The sequence below is a fragment of the Nerophis lumbriciformis genome, linkage group LG03 (assembly GCF_033978685.3).
Source record: "Nerophis lumbriciformis linkage group LG03, RoL_Nlum_v2.1, whole genome shotgun sequence".
In the NCBI taxonomy this organism is placed as follows: Eukaryota; Metazoa; Chordata; class Actinopteri; order Syngnathiformes; family Syngnathidae; genus Nerophis; species Nerophis lumbriciformis.
The window spans coordinates 57,429,819-57,450,566 of record NC_084550.2 but is presented as its reverse complement, the minus strand read 5'-3'; the positions used below and the strand labels follow the sequence as shown (position 1 = coordinate 57,450,566).

Sequence of the window (20,748 nt, the reverse complement as noted above, 5' to 3'; positions counted from 1 at the left end):
ACATTCTGTCACTCCTAATCGCTAAATCCCATGAAATCTTATACGTCAAGTCTCTTACGTGAATGAGATAAGTAATATTATTTTATATTTTACGCTAATGTGTTAATAATTTCACACATGGATCTCAGGAAACAGAGTGGACCGACACCAGCAGATGACATGGCACCCCAAACCATCACTGATGGTGGAAACTTTACACTAGACTTCAGGCAACGTGGATCCTGTGCCTCTCCTGTCTTCCTCCAGACTCTGGGACCTCGATTTCCAAAGGAAATGCAAAATTTGCTTTCGTCAGAAAACATGACTTTGGACCACTCAGCAGCAGTCCAGCTGGTGTCGGTCCACTCTGTTTCCTGAGATCCAGGGTCAACGCAGCCGTCTACCAGCAAGTTTTAGAGCACTTCATGCTTCCTGCTGCTGACCTGCTCTATGGAGATGGAGATTTCAAGTTCCAACAGGACTTGGCGCCTGCACACAGCGCAAAATCTACCCGTGCCTGGTTTACGGACCATGGTATTTCTGTTCTAAATTGGCCCGCCAACTCCCCTGACCTTAGCCCCATAGAAAATCTGTGGGGTATTGTGAAAAGGAAGATGCAGAATGCCAGACCCAAAAACGCAGAAGAGTTGAAGGCCACTATCAGAGCAACCTGGGCTCTCATAACACCTGAGCAGTGCCAGAAACTCATCGACTCCATGCCACGCCGCATTAACGCAGTAATTGAGGCAAAAGGAGCTCCAACCAAGTATTGAGTATTGCACATGCTCATATTTTTCATTTTCATACTTTTCAGTTGGCCAACATTTCTAAAAATCCCTTTTTTGTAATAGCCTTAAGTAATATTCTAATTTTGTGACACACGGAATTTTGGATTTTCATTTGTTGCCACTTCAAATCATCAAAATTAAATGAAATAAACATTTGAATGCATCAGTCTGTGTGCAATGAATAAATATAATGTACAAGTTACACCTTTTGAATGCAATTACTGAAATAAATCAAATTTTTCAAAATATTCTAATTTACTGGCTTTTACCTGTATTTTTTTCAAGTAACATTATGATTTTATTCTTTTAAAAGTAGGACTATTATCAGGTATAATTAAGACTAGATTGTTGTGAAATTCAAACGTTTGTCTCATTAATTTTACTTAATTCTATTAAAAAACTAAATTTTCTGATAATTTGACTATCCTTGTATAATTTTCTCTCTTTTTTATTGTATATGGCCTTATTCTCGTAAATACAGTACATTACTTTTTTTCCATTTTATTTTGAATGTATTGTAAAGAACATGCAGTGTATCATAATTGCATTTGGGTCACCGTCAAAGGAGCATGAACACAAAAGTTTAACTTCACTTTGACATGTAAATGTGTTTCGCCTTAACATCTTGACAGAATATACACGCAAACTAAGGAGTGATAATAAAATATGCCGTGGGGGGCATTTCCAACTTGTTGACCTAATTTATCAGGTGTGTGACAGCTACAAATGTGCACCGACAAAGGTGATTGGGCGTGTGAAGGCTTGACGTGATGATGTGTCATGTTATTAAACACAAACCGCAGACAAATACAATACGGATCACATGGCTGCACATGCAGACTTATTTGTCCTGCAGGCGCATCCACAGTAAGAGCTAAAAATAACCCCGACAGGCCGAAAAGATCATGGGTGTAGCCTTTGTAGTCTGAAATGATCCGGATTCCTTGGCAACTTTCCCGATAAGGAGAGTTAATGGACAGGTTATGTTATGGATTAGTGTATTACATAGACTGACAATGGTTATCTTTGTGAAGGTGTGATGGGTGTCGTCTCACCTTCCCTGTTCACAACTTCGCGTTTCATGTTATTGAATGGTCACACCTCCTTCCACGGGTCATGTGACCGTGCATCCATGTCAGCCGACCTTTACACGTTACATAAGGATGTTGTTGTGAGGCCGTACAGCTGTTGTGGCACATACGCATGCATACCCTGAACCTGTAGGAGCTGTACTGTACGTTTAGCTGTAGCATTATTGCCAAGTGAGACGACGCCTGGACAGGATTGCATTATGCATAGACATGCATGACATTCCTTCAAGCATTATCCGTGTTTAATTGGTTAGCACATTGCGTGCATGCAGAGTGTTGTTGAACATCACACATTAATGATCAACAATCAATGTTGGTAAAAAGTGATTAGTTGTTGTGACTTGTTACTTTCAGTTCAGTTCAGTTTCAGTTTATTTCCAACATGCATACGATACAATGTAATGTATCACACAATTCCAGTTGTTTCATTACAGCACGTCCGAAAAGGAGTAGGAAGAAGCAGAGCTTATTTAATCCTACCCCTTTTCATACCAAAGCAATTGTATCCAATTTCCTTGTTCTCTGTAACAGAACAGTGAACAAATAAATAATAATACACATATTAAATACATAAATAATCTTTGTCTGAATAAAAAAAAAAGGGTTCAAGATGTTCATCATAATTCTTGTTCTGTCTACTTTGTGAACACTTGTACTTTGAACAGTCTCTTAAACTGAATCATATTGGTGCTTTGTTTGATTTCTTTGCTTAATCCGTTCCATAATTTAATTCCACATACAGATATGCTAAAGGTTTTAAGTGTTGTACGTGCATACAAATGTTTTAAATTACATTTTCCTTTATGGTTATATTTCTTTTGTTGTACATTCTTGGGTAACAGGTTATAGTTTGCTTTGTACATAATTGTAACTGTTTGCAAATGCACCAAATCGTTGAATTTCAGTAATTGTGATTTAATAAATAAAGGGTTTGTATGTTTTCTATATCCAACATTATGTATTATTCTAATTGATCTTTTTTGTTACACAGTTAGTGAATGAAGCACACATTTGTAGTTGTTTCTCCATATTTCTACACAATAACTCAGATATGGTAACACGAGTGAGCAGTAAAGAATATGAAGTGATTTTTGGTCTAGAACATGTTTTGCTTTATTCATTATTGACGTGTTTGTTGCTACTTTAATTTTTACATAAGATTTCCAATTCATTTTATCATCTATTATTACACTCAAAAATGTGTTTTCTTTCACCCTTTCACTATATACTTTCCCCCAAAAAGTCATGGAATTACTCTTTAATTAATGTAATCATTGCCTTGACTTTTTTTTTTTTTAAACCTTTGAATACATGGCGACTGGTCTTGTGCAATTATGTGAATGTTTTCACGAGATTAGAGTGTCTGTTAAAGTAAAGTTAAAGTGCCAATGATTGTCACACACACACACTAGGTGCGGTGAAATTATTCTCTGCATTTGACCCATCCCCACAGGGGAGCAGTGAGCAGCAGCGGTGGCCGCGCCCGGGAATCATTTGGTAATATAACCCCCAATTCCAACGCTTGATGCTGAGTGCCAAGCAGGGAGGTAATGGCTCCCATTTTTATAGTCTTTGGTGTGACTCGGCCGGGGTTTGAACTCAGGACCTACCGATCTCAGGGCAGACACTCTAACCACAAGGCCACTGAGGGTGGCAATGGTTTGCCAACTCCCTGAAAAAAGCAAGGACCAACCCGCCTACTAATAGTACACACTATTTTATAGACTGCACACGCTGTTTAGCACAAGGTATTTAGATCTTAGTAAATCAGTCCCAGAGTTTGATAGTTAGGAGATCAGACACGCTGGCATCGAACTGGTTAGGTCGGGGGTCAGCAACCCGCGGCTCTTTAGTTCCGCCTTAGTGGCTCCCTAGAGCATTTTTAAAAAAGGGGGGAAAAAAATTGTTTTAGTATGTATTTTGTTTGAGGACAAACATGACACAAAGCTTCCCAATTGTTAGAAAGCCCACTGTTTAATATATTTGTGTGTATGCTTCACTGATGAGACTATTTGGTGAACATCGTTTTGTCCTACTAATTTCGGTGGTTCTTGAACTGACCACAGTGTGGACTGTGACGCAACAGTTTGTTTACATGTAAAATCTTCCACTCCTTCTTTGTCTCATTTTGTCCACCAAAAGTTTCATGCTGTGCGCTTTGTTGATGTTATTGACTTGTTGGAGTGCTAATCAGTCGTATTTGGTCAGTGCATGAATGCAAGCTAATCAATGCTAACATGCTATTTAGGCTAGCTGTATGTACATATTGCATCATTATGCCTCGTTTGTAGGTATATTTGAGCTCATTTAATATCATTTACTTTTATCCTCTTTGTATATAATTTAGTTTTGCATGTCTCATGACACATTATCTGTATGTAACATTGGCTGCATTTCAGATAGTTGTTTGTGTGCCATGTTGTTCCAGACCACAGCAAATTTTACCCAGCTTGCAAAGATTGTTTTAAATCCATTGGAAGAAGGCAGCCTGCCGTTTCCTTTAACTTGGACACACACATCTATACCTTCTGGCCATTCTAAAACAGTAATTTCCAGAAGTTATCTCACCTTCTGAGTAGCCTCCATTTTACTAATGATTTCCAATGTTGCAAAAATGTGTAGAATAAAAATTAAAATACAACATTTCTGTCAACGAAGATTTGCGTCAGCCTTTGATAGTAGGCTTTGATAGCTAATATAGACATCATGTGTTGTCTTCATTATAACACTTATATAAGGTTTTTTATTTTTTGCGGATCCAGACAGATTTGTTTTTGTATTTTTGGTCCAATATGGATCTTTCAACATTTTTGGTTGCCGACCCCTGCCCTAAAAGATCTTATACTGTATATCCTGGTTACCTACCGTATTCATGCACACTTCCTTATACTTCCCGGTCATCCTGTTAATTATTTTGAGCACTGCTGCCACCTAGCTAGAGGCTTGTGTACCGTTCAAACGTGAATAAAGACGCTAATACTTGAAGTGCCCCTGGCTCTCACGGCCCCCCCGACCCCTGACACATCTGTTTGAGAAACACTGACCTAGTGTGGGTATGCTGTAAAAAGTCATCTTCTTATATTGTGAAGTGCTAAGCTTTTCTAAGCCTGGATTGTGTGGTGAGAAGGATTTAGGTGCTCTTTGATCCTCGAGAATGAGGTTGAGGACAAAATGTTCCTACTAGATTACACGCGCCATTGACTACATTGACATGCACAAAATATTCCTATATTAACCAATACATTACAGTGGTGTGGCCTTCAGGGCCAGCAGGGCCTTCTCTGTTGGCCTAACATAACCAGAAATCATGATCATAATTAAATTAATTTACTTTCCCTAAATATCTAAAAGCATTCATATTCTCTTCATGCCATATTATGCTCCAAAGTGCGCAGTACTTTGTGTTTTCCATACATTCAATTTGTCGTATTCTTTAGGACCGCCACAAATAGATTTGGCTCTACCTGTTTGCCATCACTCATAAACAGAATATGACCCATCTACTTGTTCCACCCCCTGGGGGGTGAGGGGAGCAGTGAGCAACAACGGTGGCCGCGCTCGGGAATCATTTTGGAGTTTTAACGCCCAATTCCAACCCTTGATGCTGAATTCCAAGCAGGGAGGTAATGGGTCCCGTTTTTCTAGTCTTTGGTATGACTCGGTCGGTTTGACTTTAACTTTAATGGGACTGTGAAAGTAGTTTGTCGAATTCCGTACAGTAGGTGGCAGTATGCATTGTAACTTGCTTCTTAACAAACATTATAAGCTTACATTTGTCTTCCAGACAGTAACCAAAAAGACGTGGCAGTAAGGATCAGTGTTGCCATTTTAGAAATGTGTTGCTGTGTTTGGCCAGTATTCAGACCTCTTTACCGCTCGGTACTTTTCTTTTTCTTCAAATCTTACGAATTGTTTAGGTGTTATTGGGGAATTTTGGAGACTGACATAAAAGCATGTGTTGCCTTTGTCCTTTCACTAAATAAGCGTTTATCCCTCGCAACTTTTAAAACATGAAAACATGTTTTGTATTCTAGTTTCTTCAAAATAGCCACCCTTTGCTCTGATTGCTGCTTTGCACACTCTTGGCATTCTCTCGATGAGCTTCAAGCGCACCTGTGAAGTGAAAACCATTTCAGGTGACTACCTCTTGAAGCTCATTGAGAGAATGCCAAGAGAGTGCAAAAAAGTAATCAGATTAAAGGGTGGCTATTTTGAAGGAACTAGAATATAAAACATGTTTTTTTTAGTTATTTGACCTTCTTTTTGTTAAATACATAACTCCACATGTGTTCATTCATAGTTGTGATGCCTTCAGTGACAATCTACAATGTCATGAAAATAAAGGAAAGCCATTAAATGAGAAGGTGTGTCCAAACTTCTGGTCGCGATCACAAGTTGACATACACTTGTAAAGAACATAATGTCATGGCTGTCTTGAGTTTCCAATAATTTCTACAACTCTTATATTTTTGTGATAGAGTGATTGGAGCACATACTAAAAAAAACATGAAGTTTGGTTCCTTTATGAATTTATTATGGGTCTACTGAAAATGTGACCAAATCTGCTGGGTCAAAAGTATACATACAGCAATGTTAATATTTGGTTACATGTCCCTTGGCAAGTTTCACTGCAATAAGGCGCTTTTGGTAGCCATCCACAAGCTTCTGCTTGAATTTTTGACCACTCGTCTTGACAAAATTGGTGCAGTTCAGCTTAATGTGTTGGTTTTCTGACATGGACTTGTTTCTTCAGCATTGTCCACGTTTAAGTCAGGACTTTGGGAAGGTAATTCTAAAACCTTCATTCTAGCCTGATTTAGCCATTCCTTTACCTCTTTTGACATGTGTTTGGGGTCATTGTCCTGTTGGAGCACCCAACTGCGCCCAAGACCCAACCTCCGGGCTGATGATTTTAGGTTGTCCTGAAGAATTTGGAGGTAATCCTCCTTTTTCATTGTCTCATTTCCTCTCTGTAAAGCACCAGTTCCATTGGCAGCAAAACAGGCCCAGAGCACAATACTATCACCACTATGCTTGACTGTAGGAGTGGTGTTCCTGGGATTAAAGGCCTCACCTTTTCTCCTACAAACATATTGCTGGGTATTGTGGCCAAACAGCTCAATTTCCTTCAAAGATATGTTCACACACCAGTTAAGTTCCCTAGAAGACAAAGTACCGGCACACTGTCGTCGTATATCTGAACTCTGAGACGCGCTCCACTGGCTGTTGGCCTGATAGGTTTCACTGTTAAGAAAGCAAGAAATGTTCCGTTTCAGTTCATCTGAAGTCACCTGAGGTGATGTCATTTTGGCATTACATGAACTCATCCCTGTTTTGACAAGTGTATGAGAATCTGCAAGTCATGTGTGGTGTGTGTTGTGTGAACATGTCCTGCTTGTGGCTCACTCTCAGCTGACTGGGGGGGGGGTATTTTAATAAGCATGATTTAAATACCGATATTGTTGATATCAAGTGTATGTTTTTTTGTGCTGTTGTTCAAATATATTGTTAACAAACAGGGAATTTCCCCATTGTGGCGTAAATAAAAAATAGTCTATCCTGAATACAGGAGGGCTTAGTGGGATAAACGGCAAAGGACTTAAATGAGAGCCAATAGTAGTTTTTTGCTATGGTTTACTTATGTAGTATTGTTGACTTTATTTTGCTCAAACATTTGTTTGTCATTAAAGGGAATCATGTTGTAAATATTGTGAAAAAGTCCAAGTAAAATGTGTCGGTATTGTTACAGTATCAATGATACTGGCCTTGTATTTACTTGGTCATTTAAGCTATCACCACCTCTTCTGTGTCGTTTTCTGTTTTAACATTTAATACTTACGTATTTTGCTCATTTTAAGCATACGCATCACAACGTTCCCTTTTTTTTTATTTTTACCAAGAACACTGATTATTACTCACTGCAGACTTCATGAGAACCAACAAACATAATAAAACATCACTTACTGTACAAGGTCTGCTGTCATTAGGATGCAGACTGATAGAATCTTGTTATATTCCCGTTTAAATGAAGAATGATTCAGAATCTTCGTGAGGAAAAGTTGGGTGGAACAAAGTGTCTTTATGTCGTTCTCGACATTACTGGGTCTAATTTGGCTGTCAAATGGTTTTAACTTGTCGGAATACGTCCTCATCTTTCTCCTACAAAAATGAGAGGCATTATTTATGATCGAGAAAGGATGTGAGGAAGCAGCACACCAGTCGATCATGTCAACATAAGCACACAAGCTAGTGATCACGGCGCTGCTATAAATAGTTTGTCTGCGTTAGCACTTAAAATAACAATATCACTAATACTTGGTTAATATTCAAGTCACAAAATGTAAATGGAGTATTGTTGGCTCTTCTTTGGATGGTTATTTATTGGGTTTTATGGGCTGAATAGAGGATCTCCCATGGGCTCCGTTGTAAGCAGACTTTTATTTAAGTTGATTTACAAGTTAGAATGTATTAAAAAAATACATCCTTCGTCATGCCTTTCATAATGATTGTAAACTACAAAAAAGTGCAATTTCCCTTTAATTCAGTGGTTCTCCAACTTTTTTCACCAAATACCAACTCAGTAAATACTTGGCTTTCCAACTATCACCGTAATGACCAACATTAAAATACAGTAGCCTAGTGGGCCTAAATATTTATTAAAAACAAGGCGGAGGTGTTATTTACCGTATTTTTCAGACTATAAGTCGCTCCGGAGTATAAGTCGCACCGGCCAAAAATGCATAATAAAGAAGGAAAAAAACATATATAAGTCGCACTGGAGTATAAGTCGCATTTTTTGGGGAAATGTATTTGATAAAAGCCAACACCAAGAATAGACATTTGAAAGGCAATTTAAAACACATGAAGAATAGTGAACAACAGGCTGAATAAGTGTACGTTATATGACTCATAAATAACCAACTGAGAACGTGCCTGGTATGTTAACGTAACATATTATGGTAAGAGTCATTCAAATAACTATAACATATAGAACATGCTATACGTTTACCAAACAATCTGTCACTCCGAATCGCTAAATCCCATGAAATCTTATACGTTTAGTCTCTTACGTGAATGAGATAAATAATATTATTTGATATTTTACGGCTAATTTTTTTGAAGCAAAGTCAAAATTACACAGTGTGTACCAACACAAAGCAAGTGTCATGAGCATTTCAGGAACAACACGTTTAAATATGATTTAAATAAAACATTTAAAGGTTTTTAGTCGGATGCATTGTACTGTATATCTGCGGAGTTGAACTGGACTTTGACCCAAAGGAGAGGTGAAAACATCCAGCGGGCCAAATCCGGCCCGCGGGCCTTGACTTTGACACCCCTGCCTTACAGTAATACACGGTTACAGACTCATAAAACCTCCTGAGAACAGTAGACATTTGTGTTTTGCATAACAAGTCTATATTTTCCTAGAATATGTCACCGACAAAAACAAATGTTTTTGGGATTATTAAAAAAAGAAAAAAAAAACCTACAAAGACTTTGATTTGACTGATTCCGCTGCAGTCAGCACAATTGACAATAATATACTTCCTGGAAAACTAAGAGTGGAACTGGCACTATATGCTTCATTCTTTGAAAGGCATTTACAGTATTGTAATGCAGGAAATGATTATTTGTTAAATAATAATCAGCGTACCCTTACAAGTGGACCCCTCCTTAAAGGCTTCTTTTCTTCTGGCCACATGTTAATGATAATAAGCGGGGAGAACTGAGTCATCTGGAACAGGATTACTCAGTTGTCGCAGGATCACAACCAAACAAGTTACAGCAGCCTTTTGTTTCGGCAACACTCCATTAAGCTTCCTGAATACCTTAGGTTTAACATTTACCCTACGCGCCTGGAAACCATTTGTATTACAATATATCTTCCCAAGTGACAATACTACAGACTAGGGTTGTACGGTATACCGTTATTAGTATAGTACCGCGATACTAATGAATCATAATCGGTACTATACCGCCTCTGAAAAGTACCGTTCCGCTATACATGCTTCACTACACACCGTAGCTCACCGGTGTCAAAATGTAAACAAACGCCATTGGTGGATCTACACCTAACATCCACTGTAATGATACCAAATACAGGAGCGTATCTAGTCGATACTACTATGATTACGTCAATATTTTTTGCCATCACAACATCTTCTTTCGTTTTTTTAAAATGTGTATTATGTTTATAAACTCAGGAAATATGTCCCTGGACACATGAGGACTTTGAATATAACCAATATATGATCAATATGACCAATATGATCCTGTAACTACTTGGTATCGGATTCATACCTAAATTTGTGGTATCATCCAAAACTAATGTAAAGTATTAAACAACAGAAGAATAAGTGATTATTACATTTTAACAGAAGTGTAGATAGAACATGTTAAAAGAGAAAGTAAGCAGATACTAACAGTAAATTAACAAGTAGATTAATAATTAATTTTCTACCGCTCATCCTTAATAATTTTGACAAAATAATAGAATGGAAAATGACACGATATGTTACTGCATATGTCAGCAGACTAAATTAGGAGCCTTTGTTTGTTTACTTGCTACTAAAAGACAAGTTGTCTTGTATGTTCACTATTTTATTTAAATTAAGGCCCAAGCTGTTTGTTTACATGCTTTTTTTTAATTTATCTTTGCTATTTGGGCTTATTGGACCCTAATTGGAATAAAAACTAAGAATCATCTTTTGATATGATGTACTTAGTCCATAAGTAACAAACGTGTACTTCATGTTTAGTGACATGCTAATTCTTATTTTTACACTTTTTCCCCCCCAAAATTCCATTGTATGTAATACTCTTCTGACACCACCAGATGGCAGTATAAGTGTCCACTTAAGCAGCCATAAGACCCCAATTCAGTAGTGTACACAATTTTGAAAATAAGAGCTAAAAGGTGCTGTCCCCGCATGTGGCCACTAAGGCCTTTAGAGGTTTTTAAGGACGAACTTGCAATAAGAAACATATGTTTAATGTACCCTAATATTGTTTGTAAAAATAAAGTTCATAATGCAATTTTGTAGTGGTCCCCTTTTTTTAGAAAAGTACCGAAATGTATCGAAATAATACCGGTACCAAAATATTGGTATCGGGACAACACTACTACAGCCATGATAACTGGATACAGTTAAAGTTAAAGTAGCAATGATTGTCACACACACACTAGGTGTGGTGAAATTTGTCCTCTGCATTTGACCCATCACCCTTGATCATCCCTTGGGAGGTGAGGGGAGCAGTTCATCGAGTGAAAAGATGAATTCCAAGAAGTGACATTGTGAAGTAGATTTCCGACATTATGAGGATCCTAAAAACATGTGTCTTGCTGATGGACTGGCATCCTCAAGCAGAAGGAAGGAAATAAAGAAAGTACATCAGGGCCTCTTGAATTATATCCAAGTGTTTCTTATAGTACTGGCCTTTGCCTTTGAGAAGATTCTTGTTTTGGTTTGCATAGCCTCGTGAAGTTCAACCCAATATCCATGGGAGTCAACTATAAACAATAACATGCTGGCTATGCCATTGAGATGGATTTAGTCCTCTGCTGCCCTCTACTGGCTTTTCTGGTTATGTGGGGTGTAAAAATAAATAAATAGGATATAAGGTACAATGGATAGTAAGTCCAAGTAAATTAATTTTGATTTTGTTTGAGATTCATAGATGAGCTGACTCTGTGTCATTATTTTGTATTTTTAATTTATTTACCAGACTGAGGCTCGCCGTTGATACATGTTGCATGGCATTAACTGTATTTACAAAACCCAAAACCAGTGAAGTAGGCACGTTGTGTAAATAGTAAATAAAAACAATACAATGATTGGCAAATTATTTTCAACTTATATTCAATTGAATAGACTGCAAAGACAAGATATTTAATGTTCGAACTGAGAAACTTTATTATTTTTTTTGCAAATAATCATTAACTTAGAATTTAATGGCAACAACACATTGCAAACAAGTTGTCACAGGGGCATTTTTACCACTGTGTTACATGGCTTTTCCTTTTAACAACACTCAGTAAACGTTTGGGAACTGAGGAGACACATTTTTGAAGCTTTTCAGGTGGAATTATTTCCCATTCTTGCTTGATGTACAGCTTAAGTTGTTCAACAGTCCGGGGGTCTCCGTTGTGGTATTTTAGGCTTCATAATGCGCCACACATTTTCAATGGTAGACAGGTCTGGACTACAGGCCGGCCAGTCTAGTACCTGCACTCTTTTACTATGAAGCCACGCTGTTGTAACACGTGGCTTGGCATTATCTTGCTGCAATAAGCAAATGCTGGCTTTTGAACTTTGCGCTTATAACAATCCGGATGGTTCTTTTCCTCTTTGGTCCGGAGGACACGACGTCCACAGTTTCCAAAAACAACTTAAAATGTGGACTCGTCAGACCACAGAACCCTTTTACACTTCGCATCTTAGATGAGCTCGGGCCCAGCGAAGCCGGCGGCGTTTTATGGGTGTTGTTGATAAATGGCTTTCGCTTTGCACAGTAGAATTTTAACTTGCACTTACAGATGTAGCGACCAACTGTAGTTACTGACAGTGGTTTTCTGACGTGCTCTTGAGCCCATGTGGTGATATCCTTTACACACAGATGTCGCTTTTTGATGCAGTACCGCCTGAGGGTTCCAAGGTCACGGGCATTTAATGTTACGTGAAGTGATTTTTCCAGATTTTCTGAACCTTTTGATGATATTACAGACCATAGATGGTGAAATCCCTAAATTTCTTGCGAGAGCTCGTTGAGAAATGTTGTTCTTAAACTGTTCGACAATTTGCCCACGCATTTGTTAAATAAAGTTGATTTGATTTGATTTGATTTGTTCACAAAGTGGTGACCCTCGCCCCATCCTTGTTTGTGAATGACTGAGCATTTCATGGAAGCTGCTTTTATACCCAATCATGGCACCCACCTGTTCCCAATTAGCCTGTTCACCTGTGGGGTGTTCCAAATAAGTGTTGGATGATCATTCCTCAACTTTCTCAGTCTTTTTTGCCACTTGTGCCAGTTGCAGGCATCAAATTCCAAATGAGCTAATATTTGCAAAAAAATAACGTTTTCCAGTTCGAACATTAAATATCTTGTCTTTGCAGTCTATTCAATTAAATATAAGTTGAAAAGGATTTGCAAATCATTGTATTCTGTTTGTATTTTAGAATTACACAACGTGACAACTTCGCTGGTTTTGGGTTTTGTACTTTTGTAGTGTATCTTATGAATGTACAATAATTATATGCGATAAAAGAATAGATCTTTATTGTCTTTGTACATTGTACAACGAAATTGCAAGCAAACTCATTTAGTGCAAATTCATAGATGACACATAAAATCATAAGAATATTGGTACTAAGATAAATGGATACAAATTAATACATAAAAAACCCATAACATTTGCACTAAATGAGTTTGCTTGCAATTTGGTTGTACAATGTACAATGACAATAACAATATTCTATTCTATTATACACTAGCTTGCTGAGCAGGAGAAATGTAATGGCCCTTTAAGAGGCTTGTGTCACGTGGGTAATGGTGACGCGTCTGTTCGGCTGCGCGTTGCCAGGCGTACGATAAACATTAAAATTTGTGATATAATTTCACCCTCCATACGATTTATGATTTTTTTTTTTTAAAGCACATAAAGCGTGCGAACATGGTTATTAGCGAACACAAACAGGATGCATGCTACACTGCGCCTGACGGCGTGTAATGTCTCAGATGCCACTTTACAGCCAAACGAATGCGCTCTTATGCCAGTGGCGGCTTCTTAACACCAGTTATGTTAGTTAATTTGATTACTAAACGAGGTTTGTTGTAATGTTTTTAATGTTTCCAGATGTTCATGAAAATTACCGTTATGTTCCTCAAAATGCGATCATTTTAAGCGTCTGGTACGATAATTGGTCATTTTCCATCTGGCAACACGGTCTCCTACCTGACCCCGGGCGTCTACAGCTTATCCGCACATTGATCGAGCGTCGGGTTGTTTCAGCACAAGAGAGCTCTGGTGGACATTTAGCACATCATCATGGGCAGTGAGTATATTCTCTTTGGTTAAAATAAAATAACTACATTCGTGTTTTTGTTTACATAACCTGGGGCGCTCTTAACGTAGCATTGCTACATCGTTAGCACGTTAGCTTCCGTTGTAAGCTAGCAGCTTCTCGTCTTTTTTTAAATATTTGCCATAAGATGTCGTTATATGGTGGTTATTTTCAACCGTTTCACCAAACAATTGTATAATGGTGATATTTAGTCCTAAATGTTGTCATTTTGCTTTAGGAGAACATTGTAGCTAACTTGTTAGCCACTCATTGAAATACACTTGAGAGTGAAGTGATGACGACGCTTAACACCCAGAGAGGTTATCTTCTTATTCAGGCTTGTTCGCTAATCGCTGGAAGCACACACATCATAAATGTGTTATAAACCATGTCAAGGTGCAGCTATCAAATGAATTGTGGAAAATAATACATTTTGTAAATTGTATTTTAATTGTTTATTATTATTACAACTACAACCCTAAACTAACACCCTCCCGTCCACATAATACCTCTTCGGATTGTAAATAATCAAATGTAGACACTTTTTCTTATACTTTCTGATCTCTCTATGTCCACTACTTGCTGTACATATCCTACAAAGTCAGTCCTACACTGTTTCAATGTCCATTTCTCTGATGATGCAATTGTTGATGCTGATTGTTGATGACTGAAGTGTTGATACCAACCAAACCTAACCCCCCGCCCCTCCATATCCCACACCCCGGATTGTAAATAATTCAATGTATATACTCTGATGATTATCTTGTGTGATGACTGCATTATGATGTTAATATATATTGGATAGTATATATCTGTATCATGAATCAATTTAAGTGGACCCCGACTTAAACAAGTTGAAAAACTTATTCGGGTGTTACCATTTAGTGGTCAATTGTACGGAATATGTACTTAACTGTGCAATCTACTAATACAAGTTTCAATCAATCAATTAGAATTAGAATCAGAATCAGAATATTTTTTCATTGCCATTGTTTGAGAACGGGTTCACAAACTAGGAATTTTTCTTGGTGCAATTGTGCAACATAAAACACATAAAACAGAATAGATTTAGAGAAATGTAAATATAATCTGAGGGGTACACCAAAACAATTTGACTTGACCTGGGGCTGCATAATTATTTACATAAATGTGACACTCACTGTTGACAGTGAACCTTTTCACTTACCCCAACTCTGTTTTTTGTTGTTGTTTTTTATTCAGTGACACTTCTCTGTATGTTTGTGATTTTTATTTTTGTTGTTACCTTTTTTTTCTTCTTTCCTTTTACTCAGTTATTGTGATTTTCTATATGCTTGTGGTGAAGAGGAAGGCAGTACATTGCTACCCACTGTGACTGAAATGTAGGACGGGAGGTGGGAGGGGGTGTTATTATTTTACTTTTATTATTTTTCTGCTGGTTTTTTGGATTTCTTTTTTTTGTGTGAGGGACAAAAAAAGTGTCTGTTTTACCTATCAAATTAATAAATAAGTACTATTTAAAAAAAAAAAAAAAAAAAAAAAAAAAAGAACCCTTTAAACAATATAATTTCATTGACAACCTGGTCTGGTGAAGATAATGCCTTTGTATTTAAAAAATAACCCTTACACTCATTCTCACTCATTCAACCAAAAGGGTTGTTTCCTTGTTATTAATATTCTGGTTCCTACAATATATATCAATACAGTCTGCAAGGGATACAGTCCGGGAAGCACACAGGATTTTGTGTGCTGCTGGTCCACTAATAGTACTAACCTTTACCAGTTAATTTGACTAATTTTCATTAATTACAAATTTCTATGTAACTGTTTTTATTTTATTTTAATTTTCCATCCATCCATCCATCTTCTACCGCTTGTCCCCTTTATGGGGTCGCGGGGGGTGCTGGAGCCTATTTCAGCTGCATTCGGGCGGAAGGCGGTGTACACCCTGGACAAGTTGCCCCTCATCGCAGGGCCAAATATTAACATTTAATTTAAATAATTAATAATTAATTAATTTTATTTTAGTTTATTTTTTGTTCAAGACAATGTTTATTTATTTATTTTTTAAATAAAGGGCATTTTCTTCACCAGACCATGTTGTCAATGAAATTAGATCAGTGGTTCTTAACCTTGTTGGAGGTAGCGAACCCCACCAGTTTCATATGCACATTCACCGAACTCTTCTTTAGTAAAAAATAAAATGTTTTTTTTTTTTCAAATTCAAGACAAATTTATGTTTTTGGTAACACTTTAGTATGGGGAACATATTCTAAGTAACAAAGACTTAATTTAGAGTTATTTGGTTAGGGTTACGGTTAGTTAACTAGTTAAGAGCCAATATGTTACTAATTTGCATGTTAATAAGCAACTAATTAATGGTGAATATGTTCCCCATACTAAAGTGTTACCATGTTTTATTACTGGTGCACAAAATGAACCGTGCATGAACATCACCTTGTTCAAAGAACAAAACCAACACAGTGCATAAACTCACAACAAATTACACACCTGCAAATCAGTCAGCTGTTGCCGTATCTGTAATACGCCGATAGGGAGAAGTTTTTATTGACACGATGAGTCGGGTGTGTCTTGACCTCCGCCGAACCCCTGAGCCCGACTGACCGAACCCCTAGGGTTCGAACGAACCCAGGTTAAGAACCACTGAATAAGATTGTTTAAAGGGTTCTTTTTTTAATAGTATTTGTTTATTAATTTGATAGATAAAACAGACACTTTTTTGTCCCTCCCCCCAAAAAAAGAAATACAAAAAAAACCCCAGAAAAATAATACAAGTCAAATAATAACACCCCCTCCCACCTCCCGTCCTACATTTCAGTCACAGTGGGTAGCAATGTACTGCCTTCCTCTTCACCACAAGCATATAAAGAATCACAGTAACTGAGTAAAAGGGAAAAAAAAAAGGTAACAACAAAAATAAAAATCACAAACATACAGAGAAGTGTCACTGAATAAAAACAACAACAAAAAACAAAATTGAGGTAAGTGAAAAGGTTCATTGTCAACAGTGAGTGTCACATTTATCCTGTAGTGTCTTTAATTTAGCTATGTAAATAATTATGCAGCCCCAGGTCAAGTCAAATTGTTTTGGTGTACCCCTCAGATTATATTTAATTTTCTCTAAATCTAACAAAAATATGAGGTCCTTAAGCCATAGGGAGACCTTGGGGGCAAACTGTGATTTCCACTCCAATAAGATCCTTCTTTGAGCAATTAATGATGCAAACGCGATACTATCCCTAAAAGTCTGCTTAATTTTTTGATAGTTTGGTGGAATTCCAAAAATAGTAAATTCTGCACAAGGCGTCAATTTAAAATTTAGTGCATATGAAGATGTTTAAAAGTATTAGTCCAGTAGGCTTTCAGACAGGGACAAGACCAGAACATGTGTGTCATGTTTGCAGGAATCAATTGACAGCGATAACATGTATCTGCAATATTGGCATACATTTTGGAGAGTTTAGCGGTAGTAGAATATATGCGATGGACAACCAAAACTGTAGAAGATTAAGCTGTTTAAAGGGTTCTCAAAACCAGGTCCAGTCCACATTATGTCCAGGTCAGGCTCAGCAACACACACCTTCATTTATGTACACTTAAATTAGGGAACACAACAACAGATTGCATATAATCTATAAACAAAATTACATTTTCAAAATAAGCATTTGAGAACTTCCCATCTACTTATGTTTTTTGGCATCATTATGGGTTTCAACCATATAACTTTCTAAAGTTAAAAAATGCTGAATAAATGTTTTAAAGAAAGTAATACTAAGTGAATATCTATTTTTGGCTTTAAAAATAAACCTTTTACTGAGTACTATAATTAAATTGACTAAATCATGACTGTCAATGAACTCTCCCTAAGTAACAGAAACCACATCAAGCTTCATAAACAAACCAATCCTTAAACACATTTTTTCAACTTCCACCCAAAATGAAGATACAATATGACAATACCAAAACAAATGCAGGGTGGATTCAGACTCCTGACAACAAAAACGGCAATCATCTGACTCTGTCATATTCCATAGTTTTAACTTTCTTTTTTTTTACACATTGTATCTTTTGACATCCATGTGTGGCGGTCAGAGTCCGCCCTTCAGTCCATTGCCCCGTCTCACGGATTCTTCAAATCATTTGTGAAAAGCACTGAAATGTTCTACTTTGCTTCATTTCAGTCAAATTCTTGGAAGTGATAAAGCCATTCTGTGCAGTTTTGCCAGAAATCCAAAAACCTGAAAGAAAGGTATGTGTGAATTTACTGGAGTAATCAACAAGTCTTCTAACGACACGCTGTTCAACCTGTCATGATGATTTCGGTTTCAGATCCAGTTCAGAGAAAAGGTTCTATGGACAGCCATCACTCTCTTCATCTTCTTGGTTTGCTGCCAGGTGAGTTGTTGGGACTTGTTGGTGCGATACAGCAAGGTCCACAAAATGCCGAATAGTAAGGCCCCGTTTACACTAAGGTTATCCAGGGTAAATCCCACCTAACCTTATCCTTGTCCACACACACACAATGGTCGTTTAAGACACGGCCCTCAAATCTTTATTAGACATGTAAACAATGTGGTAAAGAACAGTTTACATCAATAAAACTAGTAATTTAGATATCTGGTCAGGACACTCCTCACCTTTTTGCCTTCACCTTCATTGTCCATTCCTTCTTGGTGACTTTATTTACTCCGGACCTAGACGTTGAGTCCGTGACATACATGGCGGACAATAACTGATACAGTCTGCTTTGCCAGTCCAAAAGCATTCAATGTTTTCCGTAGTCTTCCCTCGACGGCCAGGTAATACAAAGCACATGCTATCTTTTTTATCACATCCACGGGATCCCACATTTTCGTTGTCTCTCCTTCAACAAATGGATAAAGTTTTTCGGTAAGTAGAATCACAGCTGACCTGGACATCCGAAAGTTCTCTTGCCGTCTGAGAAGTGTTGTATCCAAAATAGCTGCAATCACGCGTTTTCTTCTCTAAAGGTATTCATGTGTGATTTCCACAAGCGTCTGTACATGTAGAAGAATGAGAAACACGGGCATGTCTGGATGACTCGCCTCCATCTTTCCAGTGGTTAGCTCCGGTTGTTATGAAGCTGGCTGTGGGGTGTTCTTTCTGATGTCACTTCCTGTGTGGGGCACGGTTTTTCTGACTTCACTTCCTCTCCGAACTCAGTTTGTAAACGATCAATGAGTCCATACAAAGCTAAGAGCCGGAGATTCAAGAAATACACAGCACACTTACCCGTGTAAAAAAATTCTCCAAGGAAGGTTACCTTAAACGATGGTTTAGTGTGGCTGAAACAGGGCTTAGGCTAAAAAATTATTTGTGTAAGGGGTTATCCGCCTTAGTGTAGACATAGCCATATAAATAAAAATAAATGGAGACCCATAGAAAACAGTAGGTAGCTTCATGACCTCAGCTCAGGACATATCTTAGAGCAGTGGTTCTCAACCTTTTTTCAGTGATGTACCCCCTGTGAACATTTTTTTAATTCAAGTACCCCCTATTCAGAGCAAAGCATTTTTGGTTGAAAAAAGGAGATAAAGAAGTAAAATACAGCACTATGTCATCAGTTTCTGATTTATTAAATTGTATAACAGTGCAAAATATTGCTCATTTGTAGTGGTCTTTCTTGAACTATTTGGGGAAAAAATAACTAAAAATAACTAAAAACTTGTTGTAAAATAAACAAGTGATTCAATTATAAATAAAGATTTCTACACATAGAAGTAATCAGCAACATAAAGTGCCTTCTTTGGGGATTGTAATAGAGATCCATCTGGATTCATGAACTTAATTCTAAACATTTATTTTGTTGAAGTATTATTCAATAAATATATTTATGAAGGATTTTTGAATTGTTGCTATTTTTAGAACATTTAAAAAAAATCTCACGTACCCCTTGGCATACCTTCAAGTACCCCCAGGGGTACGCGTACCCCCATTTGAGAACCACTGCCTTAGAGAGACAGACTTCCTTTATTGTCATTCAAATTTGAACTTTACAGTACAGATAAGAACAAAATTTAGTTGCATTAGCTTGTGGTAGTGAAGGATAAAAGAGCAATAAGGTGCAGAGTGTTTGCATTTACAAAAGAAGGTGCAGATATAGATTACTGTACAGATAAATATATTGCACTTTTGCAAAAGCGTTTATGGATGTATGTTATATTGTCTTTATAGTCCAGCAAGTTAATCCGTTTATTTGGGGGGAATTGAGGGGAATGCAACTAAGATAGGCTCCAGAACCCCCCGCGACCCCGAAAGGGACAAGTGGTAGAAAATGGATGTATGAACAATAACAATGTGTTTGGATAGTTATTATTTGTTGTGCCACAAGATGGAGCTTTGTACACATACCACAGTTTGAGAATCACTGCAATATGTGAATTAGTCTTGAGTGGTCTCATTACAGAATTGTGTGTTGAAGTTAATACCAATTCATGCGTAACAGAAATGCATGATGCTGTTCTTCTAGATCCCCCTCTTTGGCATCATGTCCTCAGACTCTGCAGATCCCTTCTACTGGATGAGAGTGATTCTGGCCTCAAATCGAGGTAGATGTCGAACATACTGTACCTCTAGTTTGTTTGCATTTGAATGCACAACAGTATCAGCTTGGACACGCCCTCCTCTAATGTAAGTGTTTACTTCCAGGCACGTTGATGGAGCTGGGCATCTCTCCGATTGTCACCTCTGGCCTCATCATGCAGCTTCTTGCTGGAGCTAAAATTATCGAAGTTGGGGACACGCCCAAAGATCGAGCCCTCTTCAACGGAGCACAGAAATGTACGGACACTGCTATTATAT

General features: G+C 37.6%; 1 protein-coding gene across 3 annotated transcripts in view; it reads left to right on the top strand.

Annotated features, from left to right (window-relative positions):
* Nucleotides 1-20,748, top strand: part of sec61a1a (SEC61 translocon subunit alpha 1a) — a 90,560-nt gene that overhangs the window by 59,280 nt on the left and 10,532 nt on the right. For 2 of the 3 annotated variants that reach the window (XM_061939909.2, XM_061939914.1), the window contains 4 exons: nt 18,108-18,175; nt 18,256-18,321; nt 20,417-20,495; nt 20,596-20,727. In XM_061939909.2, the coding sequence (XP_061795893.1) occupies nt 18,108-18,175; nt 18,256-18,321; nt 20,417-20,495; nt 20,596-20,727 (345 nt within the window). Of the gene's footprint in view, nt 1-13,738; nt 13,918-18,107; nt 18,176-18,255; nt 18,322-20,416; nt 20,496-20,595; nt 20,728-20,748 lie in introns of those variants that run through there. The other variant, XM_061939915.2, reaches the window with a different exon arrangement.